The sequence below is a fragment of the Larus michahellis genome, chromosome 7, assembly GCF_964199755.1.
Source record: "Larus michahellis chromosome 7, bLarMic1.1, whole genome shotgun sequence".
NCBI classification, from domain to species: domain Eukaryota; kingdom Metazoa; phylum Chordata; class Aves; order Charadriiformes; family Laridae; genus Larus; species Larus michahellis.
Window position 1 is genome coordinate 41569092 of NC_133902.1, and position 23684 is coordinate 41592775.

The 23684-nt window shown below is 37.2% G+C and overlaps 1 protein-coding gene across 10 annotated transcripts in view; it reads right to left on the minus strand.

Moving 5' to 3' along the window:
* The window catches only part of SLC4A10 (solute carrier family 4 member 10), a 163965-nt gene that overhangs the window by 109121 nt on the left and 31160 nt on the right, over positions 1–23684 (minus strand). For 7 of the 10 annotated variants that reach the window (XR_012588454.1, XR_012588453.1, XR_012588458.1 and 4 more), the window contains exon 1: positions 17966–18259. The exons of the other annotated variants lie outside the window; for them this stretch is intronic. Coding sequence is in view for 3 of the 7 variants with exons in the window: in XM_074595665.1 (XP_074451766.1) it covers positions 17966–18046 (81 nt within the window). In the remaining 4 variants the exon portion in view is untranslated. Of the gene's footprint in view, positions 1–17965; positions 18260–23684 lie in introns of those variants that run through there. 10 annotated transcript variants of the gene reach the window in all.

Below are 23684 nucleotides of genomic sequence, written 5' to 3' on the forward strand. Positions count from 1 at the left end.
CCTACCCACAAATTTCGGTTGTATTTGACAAACTTTCTCTACAAGCACAATCCAAAGCTTAATCAAGGCAGAAGGGAAGATGTTCTATGACAGAGGTATTCTAAACTCAGATTAATTCCATAAAACTTTTGGCACCTAACTGAAGTTGCCTTACTAGACATGACATCACCATCAACTTTTCAAATAGTTAATGCAAAGAGATGGGCAATTCTACACGATAAGCAAGATCTTAGGTAGGCTGACTGTCACTAAAGATGGGCTGAAAATTGTTGAGACTTAGGAGAGTCCGATTAGAACTACCTGGAGAGACAGGATAGTAAACTAGATAGACTGCTGGTTTGATTGAATGTGATCATTGCTACGTAGCCAAACTCACTGCTAACCTTCCAAATAAGTTTGCCGACACTAGTAACATTGTTGCTCTACTAGCAGTGAGGGTAGCTTGACTGAACCAAATCTAGATGAAATGTTAAAAAATAATATGGCCCTTTTGTTATCCATTGTCAGGAAAAAATAACTTAGAATACCACACAATTTTCTGTTGCATGCCCAAAGACTAAATTGGATTCCTTGTGTTCCTTCAGAGTTGTCTTCTATATGATCTATTATCCTCCAGAAGAGAAAAGAAGATTGTGTTTGGTTTGTTTGTTTTTTTTTAAACTGAAACTTGTAAATAACATCCTTGAAGACAACTGACAAATCTTTCTTGGCCAAAGTGTATAAATTCAAATATAGGGTTTAGTCTGATGAGTTCCCAAATCACCTCTATCTTCAGGGAGTAACTTCAGCAGAAACTCCAGAATGGATAACCCAGTACTTCTCATCTCCAAAGATTTAGGTTGATCTACATGATTTTGTTGTCATGAGTGATTTTGTTATCAAGGCAACTGTAATTGATGTGATTGAAAAATACAGATTGTATCACGCAGAAATGTTTTGCTGCGTGTGAATGAACAGTTACCCTAACGGAAATGAAGAGACCTTTTGCACTGTCTATATAGTCACAGCATAAGACAAGAAAAACTCTTCATCTCATCATTAGACAATGACATTCTGATTATCTTTGCTCTCACTCTTTATCTGTGTCATGTCATCAAGTAAGCCATGGTGATCACGGAGGGCAATGCCAGAGAAAACAGCGAGGAGCCATTCTATTCACAAAGAAGATAAAAAATAATTATGTCCTCCAAGGCACTGATGATATGATCTGCTATCTGAAAGTTCAGGTATTTTAATTAATTCACACAAGGATTAAGAAAAGCAGTAAACAGTGCAAAAACTTGGGGGGGGTGGGGGGGGGTGTGTAGAAATAAGTGAGATAATGAAGCTGATAATGTGTACTTGTGCATCACTTCTGCCCAGGGAAGGAAATACTGCACTGTAAAGAGAATTTCCATATCAAAGATTCACTCAAAATATATGGGGAAAGTGATCATGACAGTGGACTAGATAACAAAGGATATGTATAGTTTAAAAGTCTAGACAGCACAAGCCCACAAGATATACATTCAGGAATTTGAAATGTGGTGCCAAAGAATCAAAGGTAAATATGAACTATGAACAGTGGTTCAGCTGGTCTTCCTGCGTCTCAGAGACTTGCAACAAATTGCTTGTCTGCTGTAATCTGGGAGCTTTAAATATCATCACTTCCATGACTTTGTTGTTCTAGACTAGTCAAGATATTTGACAATAAAAACAAGCTAAAAGTTACAAACAATTGATATGACTCAAACAGTGTGCTTTATATTGAAATTACAGAACATAACTTTTGGAAAGGAAAGTGGACAAGTATTACTATAGAGTAGAAAGTAAATGTGAACATGGCATTACCAGTTTATATATGTTTTGTCAGTGCTTCTATGTGAAATGATTTTTTATTGTTAGAAAAGTGTTATTTTCTTTATTGTCTATTTTCTCATAATGTCACTAAATTGATAGACCTGTATGCAGCCACAGAGAACAGCAAAGGAGGGTACAATGATCTCCATCAGAGTTTTGAAGGATATTAGCTAACCTTTAGCTATTGTCTACTTCAGGAATTTGAATTCTGTTTGGCGGTGGTAGCTATGATATTTGAAGTAAAAAGGCTGTCAGGATTGCATTCCTGTTTTGGTCGGGAAACTTCCAAAGCAATTTTTTTTTTCAACCCTTCTCACAGGCCTATTTATTTATGTATTTACTAGACAACTAGTACCACATTAAATTTCACCTTTCAAACTCCATCGCCTTGATCTAAACATCCCCAGTGTTCAGTATTTTGAGAAAATGGCAGAAATTACTAGATATCAAGTTTTACCAGCACAAGTAATGACATTTTTAAATTACACACTATTACTTGTATTTCACTATACTCCTCTAAAGTGAAAACAATTACCAACACAATGCTGAAGAATAATATCCAGCAGATGCTCTTCATACCCTTCCTTACCAAGACAACACACCTCCTTTTATTAAAAAATTGATTATTTTTTTTGTGGTGAACGCAAAAAAAGAAAATTCTTATCATTTAAACATTACGCCATAAGCTACTTGGATCAGTCTTTCATTTATTACAAGTTTGTACCACGCTTAGTACAATAGGCTCCTCTTCTTGGCATGATCTCAATGTAGGTACTAAACGAATAAAAATAATCCACTGATCTCTATTTGGTCTTATAAACATCCTTCCTTATACCTGCAAATTCTGCCTACCTTTTCATTAACTAGCATTGTTACTAAATATGTATTATATGAGAAAGAAAAAGTGTCTGTGGGCTCCACTGACATGCATGCTGAAAATATATATGTGATGTGGTAGTCAATAATTCAAATAAATGACTTTATTTATAACTATTTTAATAGTCATATAATTCAAAAGACACATTATAGCTTGTAGGTATACAAACAATAAATAGCCTCAGGTTAAGAATACTTGGCAACTGAAGTATAATAAGATGCACACAACTGACAAACCTGCCCAATCATTAACAGGTTATACTTAACTTTAAAATACGGAAGGAGCTTTGAGGAGGAGCTTCAACAAAGTTTGGGCACAGTAAGAAAAAGTGCACTAATGACTGTAAGATGAATAGCAATTGGGAAATTGAAATAGATATGCCCGTGCAGCAAACACAAAATTCAACTTTGTGGTAAAATCTCCCTCTTGGAAGGGAAAGGAGAAGGCAAGTTGTAAAGCTTTTAAAAGAAAGACCAGAAGGTTTTTTTAAGATCAGTAAATAGACTTTAAAAAGCAAGTGATGTAGGCAGAGCAGTAAGTGAAGGTGATATTAACACCAGTAATCAAGTGAAGCAAAACTGTAAGTATTAACGTCAGACCAGCAGATGAGATCATAACAGTGTTGAGATGAGCAGGCATTCAATCTGATTTATGGCTACATGGACAAACAGGAACTGTCAGACCTCAGAGCTGCATAGAGCAAGAAGAGCACGTATGAAAGAAAAGAAAACCCAGGAATTGTTTCTGACATGATTATATTCAGATGACTGCTGAAGACCAAAAAAATTTTCAGAGATAGATAGAGTTTATCTGGAGTGGGGGAAAACCACTGAAGAATAGTGATGCCTTCACAAAAATTATGGCTTATGGCTACATTATCTGAAGTAAGGTGTGGAGGAGGATGCAAAGGCTGAGGACGAATTCCTGAGAGATCTAAACACACACCTACATACAGAAAGAGTAGGGGGAGAGGAAGACCCACCCAACAAGAAACTGAGTCTGAAAAGAGAGAGAATCAACAAGGACAAAATGACAAATGTCTGAGAGCAACAAAATGTAGTGAAGACTATAACACAGCATCGCAGAGAGATAACAGATGGAGTGGAGGAGAATCAAAGACTAGTCTGGAATTCCTCCAGGAAGAAGTCAAGTGGAATGTTAGTGAGATAAATTTCGGTGCAAGAGTCAGAAACCAGAAGTGAGCAGTTCTAGAAAGGCATCAGAAGACAAGAAATGAAGACAATTGTACAAAGCATACTAAGGGGGCAGGGAAATGAAGTAGGTCTAGGGACAGGACAGTAGTCTGGTGAATAGAAACTTCTGAAGTTGAGGATTGTTTTGTGTTGGTTTTTTCTAACATGAAGAGACTTGGACATATTTCTTGTGTATGGGAAGAAGAGAAACAAATAAAAAAAAAAACAGCAGAAGGTCAGAAGGTAGATAGGGACAGGGATAGGTTTGTTGGAATAGGTTCAAAAACTACAAAACAAAATCTTAATGTTTGTTTTAGTAAACAAGGAGGAAGCTTGAATTTTGACCTTAGTTGGTTTGTTATTTTTAAGAAGTTGATGAATAAAAAACAGAACAGGCAAAACTGCAAGCAAAGACACTCATAACAGATGATAAAAATCCCAGAGATTAAGAAATACAGAAAGTCAGCAGAATCAAAAGATTTTCACCAGAGATAGTCAGCAGTATCTCTGAAGCATGGCAGATGGCATTAGGAACTGAGAAAGTGGATACTGGGAGTCAGCCAGGACCATGAATTGTCCGAAGGGTTTGGAAGTGTATGAGAACAACAAAAGAAAAATAGAGCCTAAAGGGAACTGATAAGCTTAGAGAGGAAAAGACAGTACAGAGGAATAAAGGAAATAAGAGCAAAAACAAAGTCATCAAGATCAACAAAACAGACGTGTCCTGGTTTGAGGTAAAACAGAACCAATGTTCTTTTCAGTAATTTTACTTTTCAGTTAAGCCTCTTCTAACTCTCTGAAATTAATAGCATATTTTTCAGACAGTATCTGCTTCTAGCAGATAAGGTCTGGTATTTATAGTGAATACCAAGGCATGGTATGCATAGACACTCTTGCTTATACTTATTGCTATAACAACCACAGTCAGTTAACTTTTTTATGTTCCAAATTGGAGGGCCAGAAGTGGAAGAGCATAGAGGGGTCACACCTGTGGGGAGGAGCGGACAGGACAGGTGACCCAAAACTGACCAACAGGGTATTCCATCCCATCTGCCCCATGCCCAATATAAAAGTTGAGGGATTAAAGGGGTCAGCCTCTTTCTTCAATGGCCAGAGTCCGAGGAGAACTCTCTCTATTCATCTGCCTTTGATCCCAATCTGCATTCCTGAATCCAGTTTTGAGTTCAGTTCCCATCCATCACTGAGTCCAGTCTGGGACTTTCCCAGTGCCGGCTGGTGACGTGACTGTCATCCTTATTTCCTTTTTTTTTTATTAATATTATTACATTTTCTTTTTACTATTAATATTTCATTATTTTCTTTTCAACTCATAAGTCTCTCTCTCATTCTTTTCTCACTTGGCAAAGAAGTTAGAGAGCATCTATGATTCTTTTTAGAGGCCAGCCCAGCCCAAACCACAACACAGAAGTTTTACAAAGTCCCATTCTTGAAAAGAGAGAGAATAAAAATGTTGAAAAAGGTCAAATAGAAAAGGAACTCAGAGAACACAGTGCTTAGAGAAGACCAACTCAAGTGTGTAGCTGGTTTGGCACATGGGATACAACTCAAATGACAAACAGCAGCACCAGTGCAGCTACAGAGTTGCTAGTTATCCATACGGAAACTGAAGGGTGAGAAATTATGAATGGAAGAAAGTTGCAAGTCAAAGACAGAGCGTGCATGCAGACCATAAAAACTTTAGAAAGGCAAGCAGAAAGCTTATTGTTTAAGAGTTTATTGTTAAAAAAGGAAAAGGGGGGGGGGAGAGAAAAGGTAAAGAGCCAGGAGCAGGCAGAGCTTAAGAACAAGAGCACAGAAGTACCAACTACTTTGACTCAAATTCAGAGCAGATATTGTTGGAGGTAACAGTCTCCACAGAAAGGACCATAGATGAGGCAGTGTTAATAAAAAAGGAAACAAAGTTCTGTGGGCTGGAGGGAACAGCAGGAGGTAAAAAGACAACCTCCAGGTTCTTTGAGACCAGTAACATTCCAGAAACATCAAGAAAATAAAAGGAAGACCAGACAATAAAGGAGATGAGGAGTTTTGCACCTAAATGAAAAAAGGAAGTGACAGGAATGACACAGAGCGGAGGATGAACCAGAGGCAAATGTAATTTAAGGAGAGAAGGAAAGGACAGAGAATACCAAAAGGAATGAAAAGCATCAGAAAGCACACAGAGAAGCAAGCACCAATAAAGCAATGAAAAATAACAAGAGAAAGGAAACAGTACCATCCCGATTGTTATCTGAAGCCGTTACATATACTCTCTCTGACATACATAGTTTTTTTAACAAATTACATGGTGATTTAAAATACTAGTTGATAAGGATGATTTGCTATGACATACTTATACTAGGAAAAGATTTAATCCACTGAAGCTTATATTGCATGCCAAGTCCATAGAAGCAGTATTGGTCAAGGCATTTTATACTTGTACAGTCTGTAACTATCTTAGAAGTTCATGCCAACATATGCTAATAAATCTTCTGTAATGTAGAACTGGACTAATCTGAGCCCTATTCTCCCGGGAATTTTAATCATATTTACGGATCATTTGCCAGAATAGCATACTGATTGCTTAATTCTTCTCAAGATATACTACACAAGAGAGTAAATAACATCACTGGTTAAGTCTTCTTCTGCATCCTTGGACGTACAGATGTCCGAGTTCTAGGGGAGGGAGTCTTTGGGGGTTTTTTTAAGGAGCTTGTTTTGTTATTTTAAGCCTACTTATTCTTTTCCAAGCCCAGCATCACAGCTAGTATGTCTGATACTTAACTTTACCAATGATTGTTTTAAAATAGATTTGTGAAGGCAAAGGACTGTAAGCAGAACAAGGCCAGATAATGTATTTCAAACCATACCTATGCCAGGAAGTTACACAGAGCTTTTGGCCCCCAAATAAGGGTGCAATCAGGTCTCCTATATATGGGAATCACAGATTTCAGCTAACACATTAAAGCTTTAGGAGTTGATCTGCCTGAGAAGAAAAAAAAAATTAATTGAAATTCACTCCTTCCCTGTAACTCTGTTATGCTATTAAAGTCACAAATAAGCACACTTAAAAAAACAAAGGGACACCAACACTTAGAAAAGGATTAAGTTACGTGTAATAATTTTGTTTTCTTTGAAACGTTTATGCTCTAGTATAATTTCATCTCCTGACGTAAACATGACAGAATTCAAAACTCAAGGAAGCAGGTTTTAATCCATCAGGATTACAAATCCATGCCCAAGTTGTGCAGTTCTCAGTAGGCTTGATCATGACAAAGATGTTACTCCCCAAAAGTATGTGAAATCCTACACTAACCTGCACCTTCCACAACTCCTATGCAGTCAATGGGAACCCAGCAGGATGGGAGCTATATAAGATTCCAGATAATTTTTATTTTAAACGATAGCATTGCCACAGACTGCAACAGAACACTTTAAAATGTGCATATCATAAGAGCTTTCTTCTGCTTAGAAACAGAAAGAGCATACTTTAAACTGGGACAGAGCACAGAAAAAGTCAACAAGCAACTAGAAGTAATAATAGGAAGTCAGAACAACAGAACTGAAATCTCCCTTGAACCTTTGTCTATCCTTCAAACAAAAAAGGCCCAAATCTTTTATAAGACCATGGAAGACAGAAACTGCACGTCCCCATACAGCTTACATTTTAAACAAAGAATTTTTAATAGAGGGGAAAAAAGAAGAGAGACAGAAAAAAGCAAATGCCCCCACTTCTCCCTTTAGCAGTAGATATGACTTGCACAGGGCAGTCAGGAAGCCTCACAATCACTGGAGCAGCCAGTTTACCTTAACTAGCACTCTGTCTATGCCTGCTTATTATTTACCTACTAAAAAAATAATGAGGAGGGGAGGGAAGTAGCAAGTGACATTTAATTAGTAAGTAAAAGATAAGAAATGTCTCCTTTTCAATAGCATAAAGATCAAGTCAATAAATCCCGTGCATAGTTCCATTAATACTAATGGATATACTAATATTATTCCCTTGAAAATTTTATTCATTATTCTCATCCTTGTTCATTTTTCAACACCCTGAATCACAAAAGCAATGCTCATGTCAAAGAATGATAAAAGATTAGCAAAGGTATGATGACCTTTTAAATCTGTCCGTGAAGAAATGGAAACTCTATGTGACATTATTATCTTATATTTGTCTGTCCTGTGTTTTAAACACTTTCTGAATGTTCCTGCTCCCTCAGTTTTCTTGTTACTGTTACACTGCACTACATTTCTCTGGAGATCCAGCCAGCCTAGAAGTGAAGAGGTATTAAATTTGCATACCCTTCCAACAGAATTACTCTCAAGATATTTTAGTCGACATAACCCAGTTTATAATCCCAAATTCTACAGGTGAGACACTGAGTGTGGTGTGTAACATCCTCGCTTGAAATTTCTTCTAGTGACTTTGAACTGGATTACCTGAACTCACCTCTAGTACCTTTGAACTGGAAACCCACACATATGATGTCAACTTCTAAAAAGATTTCCAAACAGTGTTTGTAAACAATCAACTTATAAGCCTGTTGCTGGTAACAGACAGATTTAGAGAAACAACTACTTATAAAGAATAAAATTACAGGGCACACGAGTAAGTGTGATACACTGGAAAACAATTGATCCTGTGGAATCATGCCTCACAAACCTACTGTAATTCCTTGAAGGAGTAAAGAAGCCTGTGAATAAAGGAAATTGGTTAATAAAGTCTACTTTGACTGTCAAAAACTTTTGAGCATACGTCTTCACCAAAGGCAACTGAAAGAACCTAAGCAGCAATGTGATTAGAAGAAAGGTCTTTGCTGGGCTAAGAAATGATAAAATGTAGAAAACAGAAGCTATAGGGAAACTGTAATTTCTTTTGGCAGAGGGAAGTCACCAGTGCAGAAGTCACCACTGGAATTCTGGTGAGATCTGCACTGGTACAAATGTATAGATGATCTTGGATGTGCAGCAAGGTGACAAAGTTTGCTAACGACAGATAATTTCCTAATCAGATTCATAAAGATAAAGCTTGAATATGAAGAGCTGCAGAAGGCCCTTAGCATACTAAGTGTGTTAAGGATCACAGAATTGTAGGGGTTGGAAGGGACCTTTGGAGATCATCTAGTCTAACCCCGCTGCCAAAGCAAGTTCACCTCGAGCAGGCTGGACAGGAACACACCCAGGCGGGTTTTAAATATCCCCAGAGAAGGAGACTCCACAACCTCTCCAGGCAGCCTGTTCCAGTGCTCTGTTATCCTTAAAGTAAAGAAGTTTTTCCTCATGTTGAGATGGAATTTCCTGTGTTCCAATTTGTGCCCATTTCCCCTTGTCCCATCATCAGGCACCACTGAGAAGAGTGTCCTCTTGATACCCGCCATTTAGATATTTAATAAGCATTGATAAAATCCCCTCTCAGCCTTCGCTTCTCCAGGCTAAACAGATCCAGGTTGCTCAGCCTTTCCTCATAAGAGACGTGCTCCACCAGTCCCTTGATCGGCTCTGTAGCCCTCTGCTGGACTCCCTCCAGTGGAGAGAGTGCTTCTTGAACTGAGGAGCCCAGAACTGGGTACAGTTCTCCAGATGTGGCCTCACTAGGACCGAGTAGAGGGGATGGATAACCTCCCTCAACCTGCTGGCCACAGTCTTTTTAATGCACCCCAAGAGACCACTGGCCTTCTTGGCCACAAGGGCACATTGCTGCCTCGTGGTCAACTTGTTGATGATAATGTTGGATGGAATTCAGTGGGAGAGTTGCAAACTGATGCACAAGAGGGAAAAACAATCCTAGTTTCATATATATAATGAAACTTTCCGAGCACCACCACTTAGCAGTGGGGTCTTAAGAGTTTTGGTTAAAATTTCGATGAAAATATTGTATCAAAGTTCCATAGCTGTGAAGGAAAAAGCAAAGAAAACACTACTAATTAGAAAACACAAAGGGACCAAAACAAGGATATCCTTATGCCCGCTGTATAGATCTTAAGTTTACCTGCAGCTTGAATATCAAGTGTAATTGGTTCCTACTTGACAAAAAGGATATAGCTGAAGTGGAAAAGATTCAGAGGTAGAGAAGAATATCCACTGTAGAAGTCTATAAAAACATGACAGGTATTCAGAGGCTAAATATGGAAATTACTGTTCACTGTTTTCCCAACATAGTACTGAGGACGATGGTATTAAATGGCTGCAGCCAGGTTCAAAACAAAAAGACATAGTTCTTCACACAGCATATTGGCAAGCTATGGAGCTCCAGTGGATACTGAAAGTTTACTTGAGTTCAAGAAATGTGTGGACGTGTTCAGGCAAGAGAAATCTATCCAAGGTACCAAATCCAAAAGCACAGTTTCTGGAACAGAAAGTCCTCGAGCCATGAACTGTGAGGTTCTCAGACAGTACCCAGGAGATGTATCATAGAATCATAGAATGTGTTGGGTTGGAAGGGACCTTTAAAGGCCATCTAGTCCAAGTCCCCTGCAGTAAGGAGGGACATCTTCAACTAGATCAGGTTGCCCAGAGCCTCATCCAGCCTGACCTTGAATGTCTCCAGGGATGGGGCCTCCACCACCTCTCTGGGCAACCTGGGCCAGTGTCTCACCACCCTCGTTGTAAAGAGCTTCTTCCTCCTAAGGTCTAATCTATCATTGTGCACCTGCCCCACTATCACACATTTCCATAGGTTTTTGACCTGTATCAGAGAGACAAGATACTGAGCTAGTACCTTTAGTTTCACCCAGCACAACCATTTTTATATTCCTATGTTCCAGGGAAAGACATGGCAACTGAGGTATCTGAAGGAGATCTGCAGTCCCGTACTGAGACTGATCAAAAGGTCCTCTGACAAGAGGCTAGGAAGTTATACACTTAAGTTCAAACGGAGCAGAACTGCACTAGAAACCTGATGAAGCAAAGAAAACCCTGCCTTCCTTAACACAATCTCCCAAAGTGAGGGTTACTAAGCATGGGGTGCTTCTTGTCTTGGAATGTTTTCTGAGAAGAGCAGTGTTGTTCCATAATTGTCTGCTATGTCAGCATACATCACTATATCTATCCCAAATTGGTAAACTGTAAACCAAGAGAGGAAGATATATGGTGATGAACGTGCTGGGAGGGCAGGAGCATCCACTATGGGAACAGCATCAGCTGCAGGGCTTAACCAATTTACTTCATAGGATCCCTGCTGCCCATCTCTGTATAGAAGCAGGTGCCAAAAGTGTCCAAAGTCAAAGAGCCCAAATCTTGTTTGCTATGACTGAATAAACAGCATATGGGATGCTTCAGTTCACTCAAAGAAATTTTACACTGTGCATAGTGGAAGATAGAGGTGCTATTCTTTACATTCCTATATTAAATTAGAGATCTACAGGTGTGTACAGTGTAGCCAAGCAAAGACAGAAAATTAAAAGGAAATTAAAGTAGAAATTGATAATGACATTTTTATGGACATAAAAAGAGGCCCGTGACAGAAATAAAATCTAAGCGATTACCAGGAAAATTTGTTTATAGCTGATGAAACAGACATCGCTAAAATTGTAAATTTAATCCCTGTCTCAGCAATTGCAAAGGATACTAAAATGGAAACAATTTAACACTTCATATCTGTTGAAGCAGGCAAGAAAAGGACCTAGAGCACATCTCAGATCTGTGCTGAGGTTGCTGCTACTGTAGATGTTCACGACGCAAGGCAGTGCTAGTAACTACTTTTGACAGCACAGATTACATCTCTCACTGACATCTACAGCAAATACGCATCTTTGCATTAGAAGTTAGACGGCTGAGAAATTTCAGCACATCCGCACCCTACAAAATAAAAAAAAACTCAGGAAAGAGGAGGAGGACAGCAGAAGGCAGACTGGGCAATAACTAAGCCCAGTGAGTCACTGCAAGACGCTCACTAGCGGTAATGAGGAATTCACTCATGACTACGCACAGAAGGATTGGTGACAGTACACTAAGATCTAGCAGAGGGGACAAGTCTGGTGAAGGCAACAAGACGATCAAGTTCCTGGAGAAAGAGGTCATCACTTCCTTCCAGAACAAAAGAAGAATGCCAAGACAGCTTTTCATTTTCCAATGTTTCATATTTCATATGTTAGGTAAACTTTACTGGCAATATCCAGGCACCTCCATTAAATCCTGTGCCCTGGTGATGTAAGAAGTCGTATTTTTGACATGTATTAGCACAACTACCACAACTGATGCTCTAAAGATAAGATCCAGTCACGGTTACCAGACACTGACCTTCATCCTTAGCAGCACACACAGAACTAGGCCTACACTTGCCATGTGGAATCTAAGCACTTAGGAATAATTGTCATCAGAATATACCATGCCATAAGAAATCACTATATTGCTGTCATTGTTACAAAACTATAATTTTTTATTTTCCACATGTATTAGACTTTCCTAATGATTATTCAGTGTGCTCCATTAAAAATGTTATGTGGCAGTCAATGTTGAGGTAACACCAGCCAACCTCCACTTTCTTATATACTAAGAGTTACCTAAATTTAAAGTTGTGATATGCACAACTGCTGTTTAAGACATACATACACGCATGAAGTCTAAAATTTTATATTCACCAAAATTTATTCCTGGAACAGGACTAGAAAAGTTAGACGAAAAATTGGGAGAAGAGAAGGGGAAAAAGGAGTCTGATTTTATTCCCCCCCCCCCCCCCAAATTTTAAAGTATTGCAGATAACCTTAGCAGGAAAGTAGAAAATAAACACTTCAATAACTTTAAAAATTGAACTAAAGAGTGGTATAGGCTGGTACAACTGACCTGCATGGATAACTTTCAGATAGAAAACCCCTAAAGCACAGTTAACTCCCTCACCCAATTAGCTTGGCATCAGGTCTCCACCATACAAATTCCTATCTCCAAACAGACTCCACACCTGAAAGGAATTGCTCAATTGCAGCTCCCCTCACTAACGCAAGGACAAAGTATTTCTCTGCTGTTCCACTTGAAGGATTCAGGCATAAAAGTGACACTGCTTTTCCTGGAAAATTTTAATCGCAGGACTGAGATATAAAACTGATATTGCCTTTGTCAGAATAGTTTTAATTGCATTAAATGTGGATGCAAACCACACGGGTATGATTTCTTGCACGTATTCTAATGACTTTTTGTGCCTGCATAAAATCTTTAATAAAAAGAGTTTAAACAAGTGAACTCCTTATGTTATCAGGAGAGAAACGGATGAATCTTGAATCACTGAAGACTCCCATATACATTTTTGTTTTATTTAAGCAGCCTAGGGGGAAAGGGGGAAGCTATTATAAAAATGAGCCAATTTTTACAATACCTCAACAATCCCTCATGACATTTAATGCCTGTTTTACATTTTTATTCAATGCACCAAACTTGAGTATTTTCTATCAGCTGACGTTTGCTGCATCAGTTGAGAACATTTGAGAGCTCTGTGCAAGCTCTGAGTTTCCACCAGAAATTAACAAATCCTTTTTGGCAAGTTGACTAAAAATACAACTTCTGAATCCCTGGAGTTCATGTTCCACATAGTTTACTTTTTTTATTATTATTATTAGTGATACTATACTAGATGATATCTTTTTATTCAGTTATTTTAAAATTTGCTTGGCTCAAAATATTGAAGCTTAACCTTTCCTTTTAGGAGTTATTATTTGCTTATATCAATGGCATTGGGGGACATAGATTCCATATAAGACATCCCAAAACAGGAGGTTTCATTAGTAAAAGAACTGCTATGACTTAAGCAAAGCTATTTTCAAAGCTCTTCTTCTCCATAAGATTACCAAACATTACTATTTATAATTTTCAGTGCATTCAGTCCTCATTTTTCAAGGATTCCTGTCTAAAGTTTCCCAGATTTGTTTGACGAGTTAATAGAGAATCTGAACATCCTTCCAGATAATGTGATTCTGCACTTCTACTCAGAGACATAACTAGAGCGTTCTGTCCAGTTCTGGGCACCCTTCTTACAGGGGAGACATGGACATACTGGAGTAAGTCCAGTAAAGGGCCACAAAGGTCACAGAAGGAGAGGCTGAGAGTGCTGGGACTGTTTCAGCCGAAGAGAAGGCACAGAGGGGTCTCACCAGAGCATACAAATACCTGACTGGGGGCAAGTAGCGAAGGCTTAGCCAGACTCTCCTCAGTGGTGCCCAGCAACAGGGGAGGAGGAAATGGGCACAAATTAAAATGTGAGAAATACCACTTAAACATAAGAAAAAACTTGATCCCCTTAATAAAATAGGAATAGCAGTATTTCCCCACCCCATCAGTCACATCTTTTAATCACTTACTGGTATTTACATTTTTTAAATTATTAAATCAGCTTCTACTTATACTTAGCTTCTGCTGAAAGACCCTGAACACAGTAGTGTAACAGCACTCATGTTGGTGTGTTTTTATTAATAACTTTTATTGAAAAGTTAAGGCAAAATAAATATAGTCTTGCAAGTAAACAAGAAACAATATGAACAAGTCATATTATTTATGAGGCTCATTATGAGAGAGAGAGGAGGAAAGGAGAGAGAATGAACCATAGTTAAGATTGCTTCTTTTCTCCACAATGCCATTCTAAGTTATGCATTTACTGCATTAATACGATCACCTTCCTTACTACTCCCTCCTAGGTGGTCCCACTTCTGCAGGAATTGGTTGGGACTAACTATGACTATTTCAAATGTTTTCAACAAACAGATTACTGTGGCATTATTGTTGTGATTTATTCACATTTTCATATTGCATCCCTGCAATAATCCTTCAAATAGTTTTTATTCAGAATGACCATGTGGCGATATTCTTGGAACACTAAATGGAACAGAGCATTTTTGGAACACTAGTCATTTAGCTATACATTCTGTGACCCTGCAGTTAGCTATTACATATTTATGCTATATTACTTTATGTTTTAGACCTTTCTGACATGTTTATACTAAACCTTCCCTGGTTCAGGTCATTAGGCCCAATGACTAGGTATATGAATTAAAGTACTAAACAAGGAGAATCTGACCAGAGAACAGGACCATCTCTTGGGAAAGGAGGCCAATGTAGGACAAAAGGACTTGAATTCCTTCAACTCACTCAAAGTAGTTTTTGCTTCTAGTGCTGTATTGCTATTCATGAATATTTGGTCACAATCTCCTATTTGTTCCAGTGTTGCCATTTCCTTAAAAACTGGCACTATAACACATGAAAAAAGTTAGCAGTGTGGAATTAGAATGGCAATCAGTAATAAGTAAAAGCACAACACAACTAAGTATGTGCATGAGCATGAGCATTCATGTTTAGAATTAGTAAATGACAAAAATATTGGGCTTCTTGCCCAAGGTGCTACTTAATGCTGTTCCTAAAATATCCATACAGAGCTTTGTTTCTTTATAAGATCTGTATCATCACGTTCTGCAAATAGGAATGTTTAAAGACAGGGAAACATATACTCATGGATGTGTATTCATTATGCACAGTCAAGGGGAAAGAATTCTTTAGTGAGAGAGATCCCTCTTTACACAGCATTCTTCAAAAACTGACAGTTGCAATCAACTTGTTTTGAAGAGGGATGGTATAGTTTTAAAGAAGGCATAAAAAACCTTCTTGTTAAGTTGATACTACACACTGCAATTACTCCAAGTTTGTGCAATATGTCCAAATATCAGCAAGTGTATTTTAAACCTTTCTTTTCTGGGTGGCAGGGAGTGGGGAGGTGTGAAACAAGCAAAATAGTTTGTAGTTTTAAATTTTCAGATCACTTCAGTCCCTGCTCTCATATGTGTATCTCTACCTTGCTGCAATTCCTTCACTTACAAAAGAACTTCACCTCCTTAATATATTCCTTTGGGGTATTATTCTCTAGTGCCTCCAAATGAAAAAGGACCTATAATGGGACTATGTCCTTTGAGTGAAAAAACATATTCAGCCTCACTTGCAATAGTCAGTAATACTATTGTTTCAAAATGGAATGACCCAAACATACACTTCCTCAAGCAAGCATTCTTCACCAATTTATTTTCCTCTGTAGATATAGTTTCTATCCTAAATAGGCTACAACTGATGTCTATTGTACTATTTGTAGATTATCATCAATGTTACATTTCAAAAACATCCACAGAATGCAGTTTGCAGAATTAATACAAATGATGAAACAGGAGTGCAGGATAAGCACATGGCATACTGCTACAGCTTCCAGTTACACAAAATTCCATGGAGATCTAATTATTTTAAATGAGCAAAGGAAAGTTCAGGAACAGCTTCAAAATACAGGTAGGTCAAGATTTTAAATTATACTTGAATAAGGAAAACAAAGAAGCTGGGGAGAGTGTTGGTCCTATTAAAAAGTCCATGAATACCCTGCAAAGCACCAAAATACCATGAAACCAATACTTTCAGGAATTTCATTCCAATGCCAAGAAACGGAATGTACTCATTGTGACTAATACATCAAAATACTGAAAATAAATTCTAACAGATTAAAAAGATCTTGTAGCAAGTGAAAGGTATAGTTAAATCATTCCAAACCTAATCAAGCTTAAAAGCAGGGCAGTCTTTCCCCATTATTAATAAGAATGTAAGCTGGATAAGTAGACAGGGAAACTATAAATTATGGCCAGTAAAAGTAATACAACATTTTTTACAAATATGTTTTTAATTAAAAATGAAGAGACAGTCATTTTTACTGAAGCAATTTGTTGCACATTCTTAAATTTGGTCTTCTGTGGTCTCTCACACACATACGTTTCCAACAAAATGTTATTAAATGGGAGTGAAACCAGAATACAGTTCTAAATGCAAAATCAATTCCATGTTTTACATGTTTACATTTCTAGGTAGAAATATGAAAATATTTTTAAATCTCGATCACTTAATCCTGTGTGTGGGGTCAGGAAATACCGCTCACCCCTGCCAATCTGCAGTCCAATTATATGTGAAAATTGTTGTTTCACAAGGGTAAAGCAAGAGACAGAAAAATTGCACACTACTTTCAGGCTTCAGCTGAGCTTTTAAAACACATGGCCAAACACGTTGCCATGGTAATCTTCTGCAAATACATCTATAATTTCTTAAGATGGAGCTGAATATCGTCTTTTAAAATAAACTTCTCTCACAATTTCAAATATAATTGCTCTATGCTGTAGTCACGGGAAACAACGGCTATTATCTAGCATTTATATCACCTAAAGTGATAACAGTATCTCCCATTCCATTTTGTGCTCTATACATTAAATTAGGCCACTATCTTCCTATGTGAAATACCCATATACTTTTTTTTCTTTTATGTACTCTGAGTTTCCTATCCATCACCACAATACATTAGCAGATACAAAAGCATCAGCCTTGCAATGAAGTTGGCAACAGTTGAAAACAAAAAGGATGAGACATACTTCAGTAAAATGAATCTGGTTTTAAACAACATTCTAAATACTTAAGTTATTAATCTTCTCTTTTACAACCCATTAGTATTAATATGTGTCACTGAGTGTGATAATTAAAAAGGGGAGAGTTATCTTGCCAAACTTTTACTGTTATGTTCAGTAAGCTATTTTTAAAACTGATTTGAAATGAAGCAAAAAAAAAAAATTTACTACTGCAAAATGAAGCAAGAGCTGTGCCTGCAGAATAGCTCAGTCCTGTTACACAATGTGATACGTTGTTTAAAATGACCTGCCACTGTAGGTAAACAGTTGCCTTATAATGCATTTCATAGGACAAGCACACATATTCACACAATAGCTTTGTGTGCCATGTAAAGATAAAGCAAAATAAAAATGCAATACAATCTTGTCATTTTCCTTTACAGCAAAAGTATAACCTTTGACCATGAATTAGTTAAAAGAAATCATATTCACAATAAAAGCAGGTTGAAAATATGCAATAACCTTACATTGTTCAAATAGCAATGAACAACACATTAGATTTCCAAGACAGACATTGTTCTGCTTATGTAAACAGCCTACCCTATAAATCCTGTAGCAAATCCAACATGAAGCAATTACACAGACAAAGAGATTGTAAATGACCTAAAACTGTAAAACAAACCCTTGTGGTGTTAGAAATATTAGTATAAACTATGAGGTCGTACCTGATGACTTAGAGACTGTAACGTCTCACCGGTTCCGAGCTGCATGACCTTCCTATTTCCAGAGACCCCCAAAAATTGCATTTCCTGTCTTACAAAAGTGCATCACAGACCCATCTATCTCTCAAAATCTTCTGGGCTAGTGAAGAAAGCATTAACAGCCATTCTGTCCATCAGTAAGTGCTGGAGTCATTACCCTCAAGATATCAGATCTTAAATATAGTTTCCTCCGTGCGATTACAGACATCCAGTAGTCAAGGAGGCTGACACAGCTAGATCACTGATGCTGCTAATGCCATCTGAAAACAGTAAGCTTACTGCTTAAAGCAATCCTGCATCATCCAAACAGAACAAGCCACATCCTTCAACTCCTCACTTGCGTTTTTTATAAAACCTAGCGCTGCCATTATAGATTTTGTTTTCATCTGTGGTCAGCTAAAGGAGAAACTGGATATTATGCAACCAGCTTTGCATTAACAAAAGAAAAACGGCAGATGAAGTGACATATCGAGGTTATCAAATTTTGCTTGCATGACCACTCCTCAACAAGCACTATCACCATTCAGAAGAAGCATCACAATCTGATCCAAAGGAAAATTACCAGAAAGAAATTACAAACAATTCATAGGCAGCAAGGCATTTAAATACCCCTGTGGTACTGAAACAGCTATTTTATGCAACCTTATGAATCCCAGTCCCTATTAAATTAAAAATGTTGCTTGCCTAAGTATTTTTAGTGTTTATTTTCAATAAATTGCATGATCACTGCATTGTTTCCATTACTCCCTGCTAGCAGCCAGAAAACAGCATGCCTTGAAAATGTGCCAGTATTATGACAGCAAAAATGTGTTTTGATATCAAACAAAACAATCGTGCATGGTTTTTTTCTGATAGGAGAGACCTTTCAAGCTAACACATGTACAGTATCCTCCTTAGTAATTTTTAAATTATTACGACTACAAAGTAATAGCCGGACTTATTAAAACACATACTTGATGCAAGTGAAATTGATTTTTATAAATCATTATTTATATTTACTGTTGCTATCATTACGGCAACAAACTTAGGCAAATGAAAAAATCACTTCACAGAATTAAGACAAAACAGTGCCACCAACAAACTGGAAAAAGTTATCATCTAATAATTCCTCTGAATTCTAGACCCACAGAAAAATTACTCGTGTCCACACAGTGAGAAAGTCCTATTTAGGCACTCAGTCCATATCCTTAAACACACAGGAACACCCTCTCAACACATATTGAAAATACATTGCTACCAGTAGAATTTTACACACAAATACAACTTGAAGGAAAAAATCTTCCCTAATTTCACTACAGCTTGCATGTTATTCAAATTAATTTGGATGTCCTTCTTTACTTTGAAATATAAGCAGAAGCTGAAACTAGAAGTAAATGGTTCTAAATTAATTCACCCAGATCCTATTCTGTTAGTTTAACATTATTATTATACAGTTGTAGTAATTGCTGTTTTGAGTAATCAAGTTTGGCTTATAGTCATTCACATTATGGCACTGATAATAGCAAACTGGTCTCATCCATGAATACCACATATTTCCCTTTAGAGAGGGAAACTGCCTGCTACCAGTTTTTAACTGATTGACTTTATACAGTGTGTAACTGCCTCAAGGTAAGGATGCTTTATCTACTCACAGTTAGCCAGCCATTTGTACAGGGTCTCAGGTGAGGTGTTCAGTAGCCTGGCAGAGGCTATAGTCAGTGAAGCCCTAGGAGGCTTTGAAGTGCAGTAGGGAACCAGATCAGGCCAGACCTGACGCTGCTTTTTAATATTCTCAAGAGATTTAATCTTAAGGCCCAACAACCTGACACCGTCTTTTTCCTGCTGATGACAGTGGCAGTCAGGGTGCCACTTTGAACATTGTGAATGTTCTTGAAAGCCACCACTTTTAAAGTTTTTCCAGAATAACTCATGAATTCACTTTCAATCAAGAAAATACTACTAAATCTATGCACACAGAATATAACTGCATACACACAAGGAGACAAAAGGCCCTTCAAAAAACAGACAAGAGTGATTCAGCAATGAAAAGAAGAAAATAGCTTTCCTCACATCAGTATGAAATGGGAATATCTCCCAAGGGGATATTTTTATTTCCAAAGGTAATTTAAAAAGTGATAATAATACACTATCACTAAATATTAAGTTATTTACTCCTATGCAGACACTCAGTTCTGCAATACTATGTTCTGATCAGTAGCTACGTACAGCTACGTAAGGGAGCACAACCTTGCATCTGGGAGCTGCTGGCAACTACTTCCAAATTCCCACAAGCCACCTAGCGAGAATATAGAGGCCAGCAACATGATAAGAAGTGACCAAATAAGAAATGTATGTTGCCAAGCCAACTTTTATAAATATTATGTAGGCTCTCTCTGTACAAATCTTGTCTTACATGATGATCGCCACTCAAAAAGTGAAAAACGCAGAGCTAGGAGCTATAACCACAGATGACAGAAATATCAATTAAGAGTTTCTGCTCACAAAGGGTACATAATCTCTCCTCCAGCTGGACATCTGAAGAATTCAGGAGCTAGCAAAAGACAAGATAGAAGACTATTTTCCTGAGTTAGATTAAGATCTCAATAGAAATTATAAATGCATTCAGAAATATGCATGAAGAAATACTGTATATTACCCCAGCTACTGGAATCTTTTCCCAGAAGTTATTCCATGTTTTCCCTCATGACAATACAATTACTATTTTGCAAAAGTGAAAACTTTAAAATTTCATTAGCAATGTTAAAACAGAGAGAGGGTATGCATACAGTTCCACTTTATAGATATTTATTCTCAGAAATGTTAAAGCAAAAATCTGGTAAGTCATTCCCTTTAGAATATCAACAGGTTTCACTTTATACCATACAGAAGCGTTACCCACAAATATAGTTTGCTTTTATTTAATTTTCCTTCAGAGGAAAAAAAGAAAGAACAATAACCAAAAAAAAGCAAACTCAGATTTCCTGTGGATTATGCAAGGTGAAATAATGGTCACTCTGAATCTATCACAACCAGCTTCATATCAAAAAGACCTGACCTAAGCAGTTAATAAGCAAACACCACCAGCTCTGTCACTCAACTTTTTAAATTAAATTCAAGACATGTTTGCTAGTACTAACGATCATGACAGAGAACATTTGAGATCAGTGAAAGGTATTGCAGATTGTGAAAGTAAGGTGAGATAATGTAGCATTGTACCAAAATAGCTGGAAGAACAATACTAACCATATTCCTCAGCAACATTGAGGGATGAATTTTACTATATATTTTTATTAACAACGAGAACATAAGTAGTATGAATGATACCAAAAGGCACAGTTTGGCTTTGTTCAACAAAATTCTGGTATCAGGAAGCACTGCTAATATATGAGGAATGGAACATCACCAGGAAGACTTGGATTATCTTTAGGACCACAAGAATAAAATTGGGGTAAAATTCAATAATGTAAAATGCAAAGATGTGAATTTATGGATTATTAAATTTCTGCCAAGAATTGAGAGCTCAGCAGTTGAAAATTACAGTGGATAAAACTGTGGGGACAAAGCTGATCACAGTAATTATGAGCTACCAACATGATGTCCCTATGGGAATGAAATTTTAAAATTACCAGGGACGATATTTCTAGTACATAGACATCAACATTAATGCAACAACATGAAGCTCTATTAAAATCTTATTCTTGATTCTGATCATCTGTGCCTAAAAAAGGAATTCAAACTACAAAATATAAAGGCTTCTACAATCATCAGGAAATTTTGAGAAGAAACTGAAAACATTTGCTTTGTTTAGCTTAACAAACAAAAGACAAAGGGGAGATCTGTGTAGGTGTCACGATAGAATTGCCAAGGAAAAAGAAAAAATATTCAAGTAAAAGAACAATTTTGGAACAAGCACAGATCCATACAAAGTTGTAATTAATGTTTGGGGATTTTTACCTGTCAGAGCTTAAAGATCTACAAGAGCAAGAAATCAAAGACCAAGAGTGTGCCTTTCACTCCTCCATTTCTACAAGTGATGATCACGAAATCGCAGACAAGTGAAGAAAAAGCAGAAACAGAAGGTACAGCAGAATTGGTACCAAGAGCAGGACCTAAGGAAAATCAGGAGATTGCCCTGGGGCTCAACAATTGGAAATAACTTTAGAAACCTGAATCAAAAAACAGTAAACACAAAAATGACTCAGTAACAGTTGGTTTCTCCTGTACTGAAGACACTGAGCCTTTATCTCAATGTAGAGTGGTATTAACAATATAAATAGCTCAGCAATTTCTCTTAATCAAAATAATTCATCAGTTCTTAAGTTTCAGCTGATTGCTCAGATCAACACAGATTAAAAAATATCTTTGTACTTGAGTGGAATAAGCTCAAAAGTAATTAATGATAGCCCATTCCCTTTTAATCCTGAAAGGATTGTTTCTATTACCTTTTTCTAGTCTACATATATATCTCTAAATTAGTTCTCCCATAAAATTATTGGGGGTTTTTTTGGTTATAAAGTGTAAGTATCCTTCTCTAGGCAAAAAGGAAAACCATTTAGAAAATATAAGTTGAAATTCTTAACTCAGTGAAAACCTGTTATATTCTATGGACATACTCACTTCGTTCTCTCAAATGAGATACTGTTCAAACACTCTCCTTTTGTGATTATTTCAACAGGGGTTACGTAAGGCTAATCAGTACATCTGTGGATAACCACGACTGTGGTTAAAGGAAACGCTAAACATTTATAAACAAAATAGGAAAAAAGCACAGGCAGACCTGAACCATGGCCGGAACCACGGCCACACAGTCAAAATTTGCAAATGAACTGCTTGGTTCCAATTCTGCCTAATCCTTAATGTAGCTGTATCAAAGCCTGCCTTTCCAAACACCCCACTGTACGTGTTGCTGTATCCTACCACTAAAACTCAAGCTTCGATCTCAGGCTGGTCCCTGACGATCCAGATCAGTGCACTACATGTTGCTGATAAATTAGAATAAATGTATAATAAACAGGTTTAAAACAATTAAAAGAAAGGAAGACTCCTATCCAGTATTTTATCTTCAAAAACAACTTTAAAACTTCTGTCATCCCATTTCCCACAAGATAACATAGCAGAAAGTAGACTGCTGAGGAGCAATCCAATACTTAGAGTGTATATGAGAGATGATTGTTTATATTTGTTCTTCAAAAAATACAGGTAACAAAGAGTACAAAATCACCTCAAAGTCTGCAATCGTACATTCATTTTCTTAGCAAAATTATATTTCCATAAATCATGTATTCCAGAAAATTATTTGTAAAATCAGATTGAAATGGTACATTTTAAATGTGTGTGTAGAAGGTGAATAGGTTATATTTAAAATGACCATGCCTTGCTTTTCTGAATTTAAAGAAAGCAAAGCTTTCCAGCTTTTTAAGCATCTCAACGGTACTGTAACTTGTGCCGTGGCCTTGGAAAACCTCTCTCCTTTTATTAACTGACTAAGGACATGGCTGACTAATGGCTTAACTTGCAAGCACTGGGGATGCTAGAATTGATTACAGGAAAACATTTTCTCCTCCTCAAAAAGGTGATGATGGAATTTCGACTCCATACTGTACAGCAGAATAGAAATTTATTTGCATGATAAACAAAGAATTACCAATTCAATCAAAAATGCTGGAACCTGCTAGCAAATCAAGTGCTACCGGCCTTTCCACAG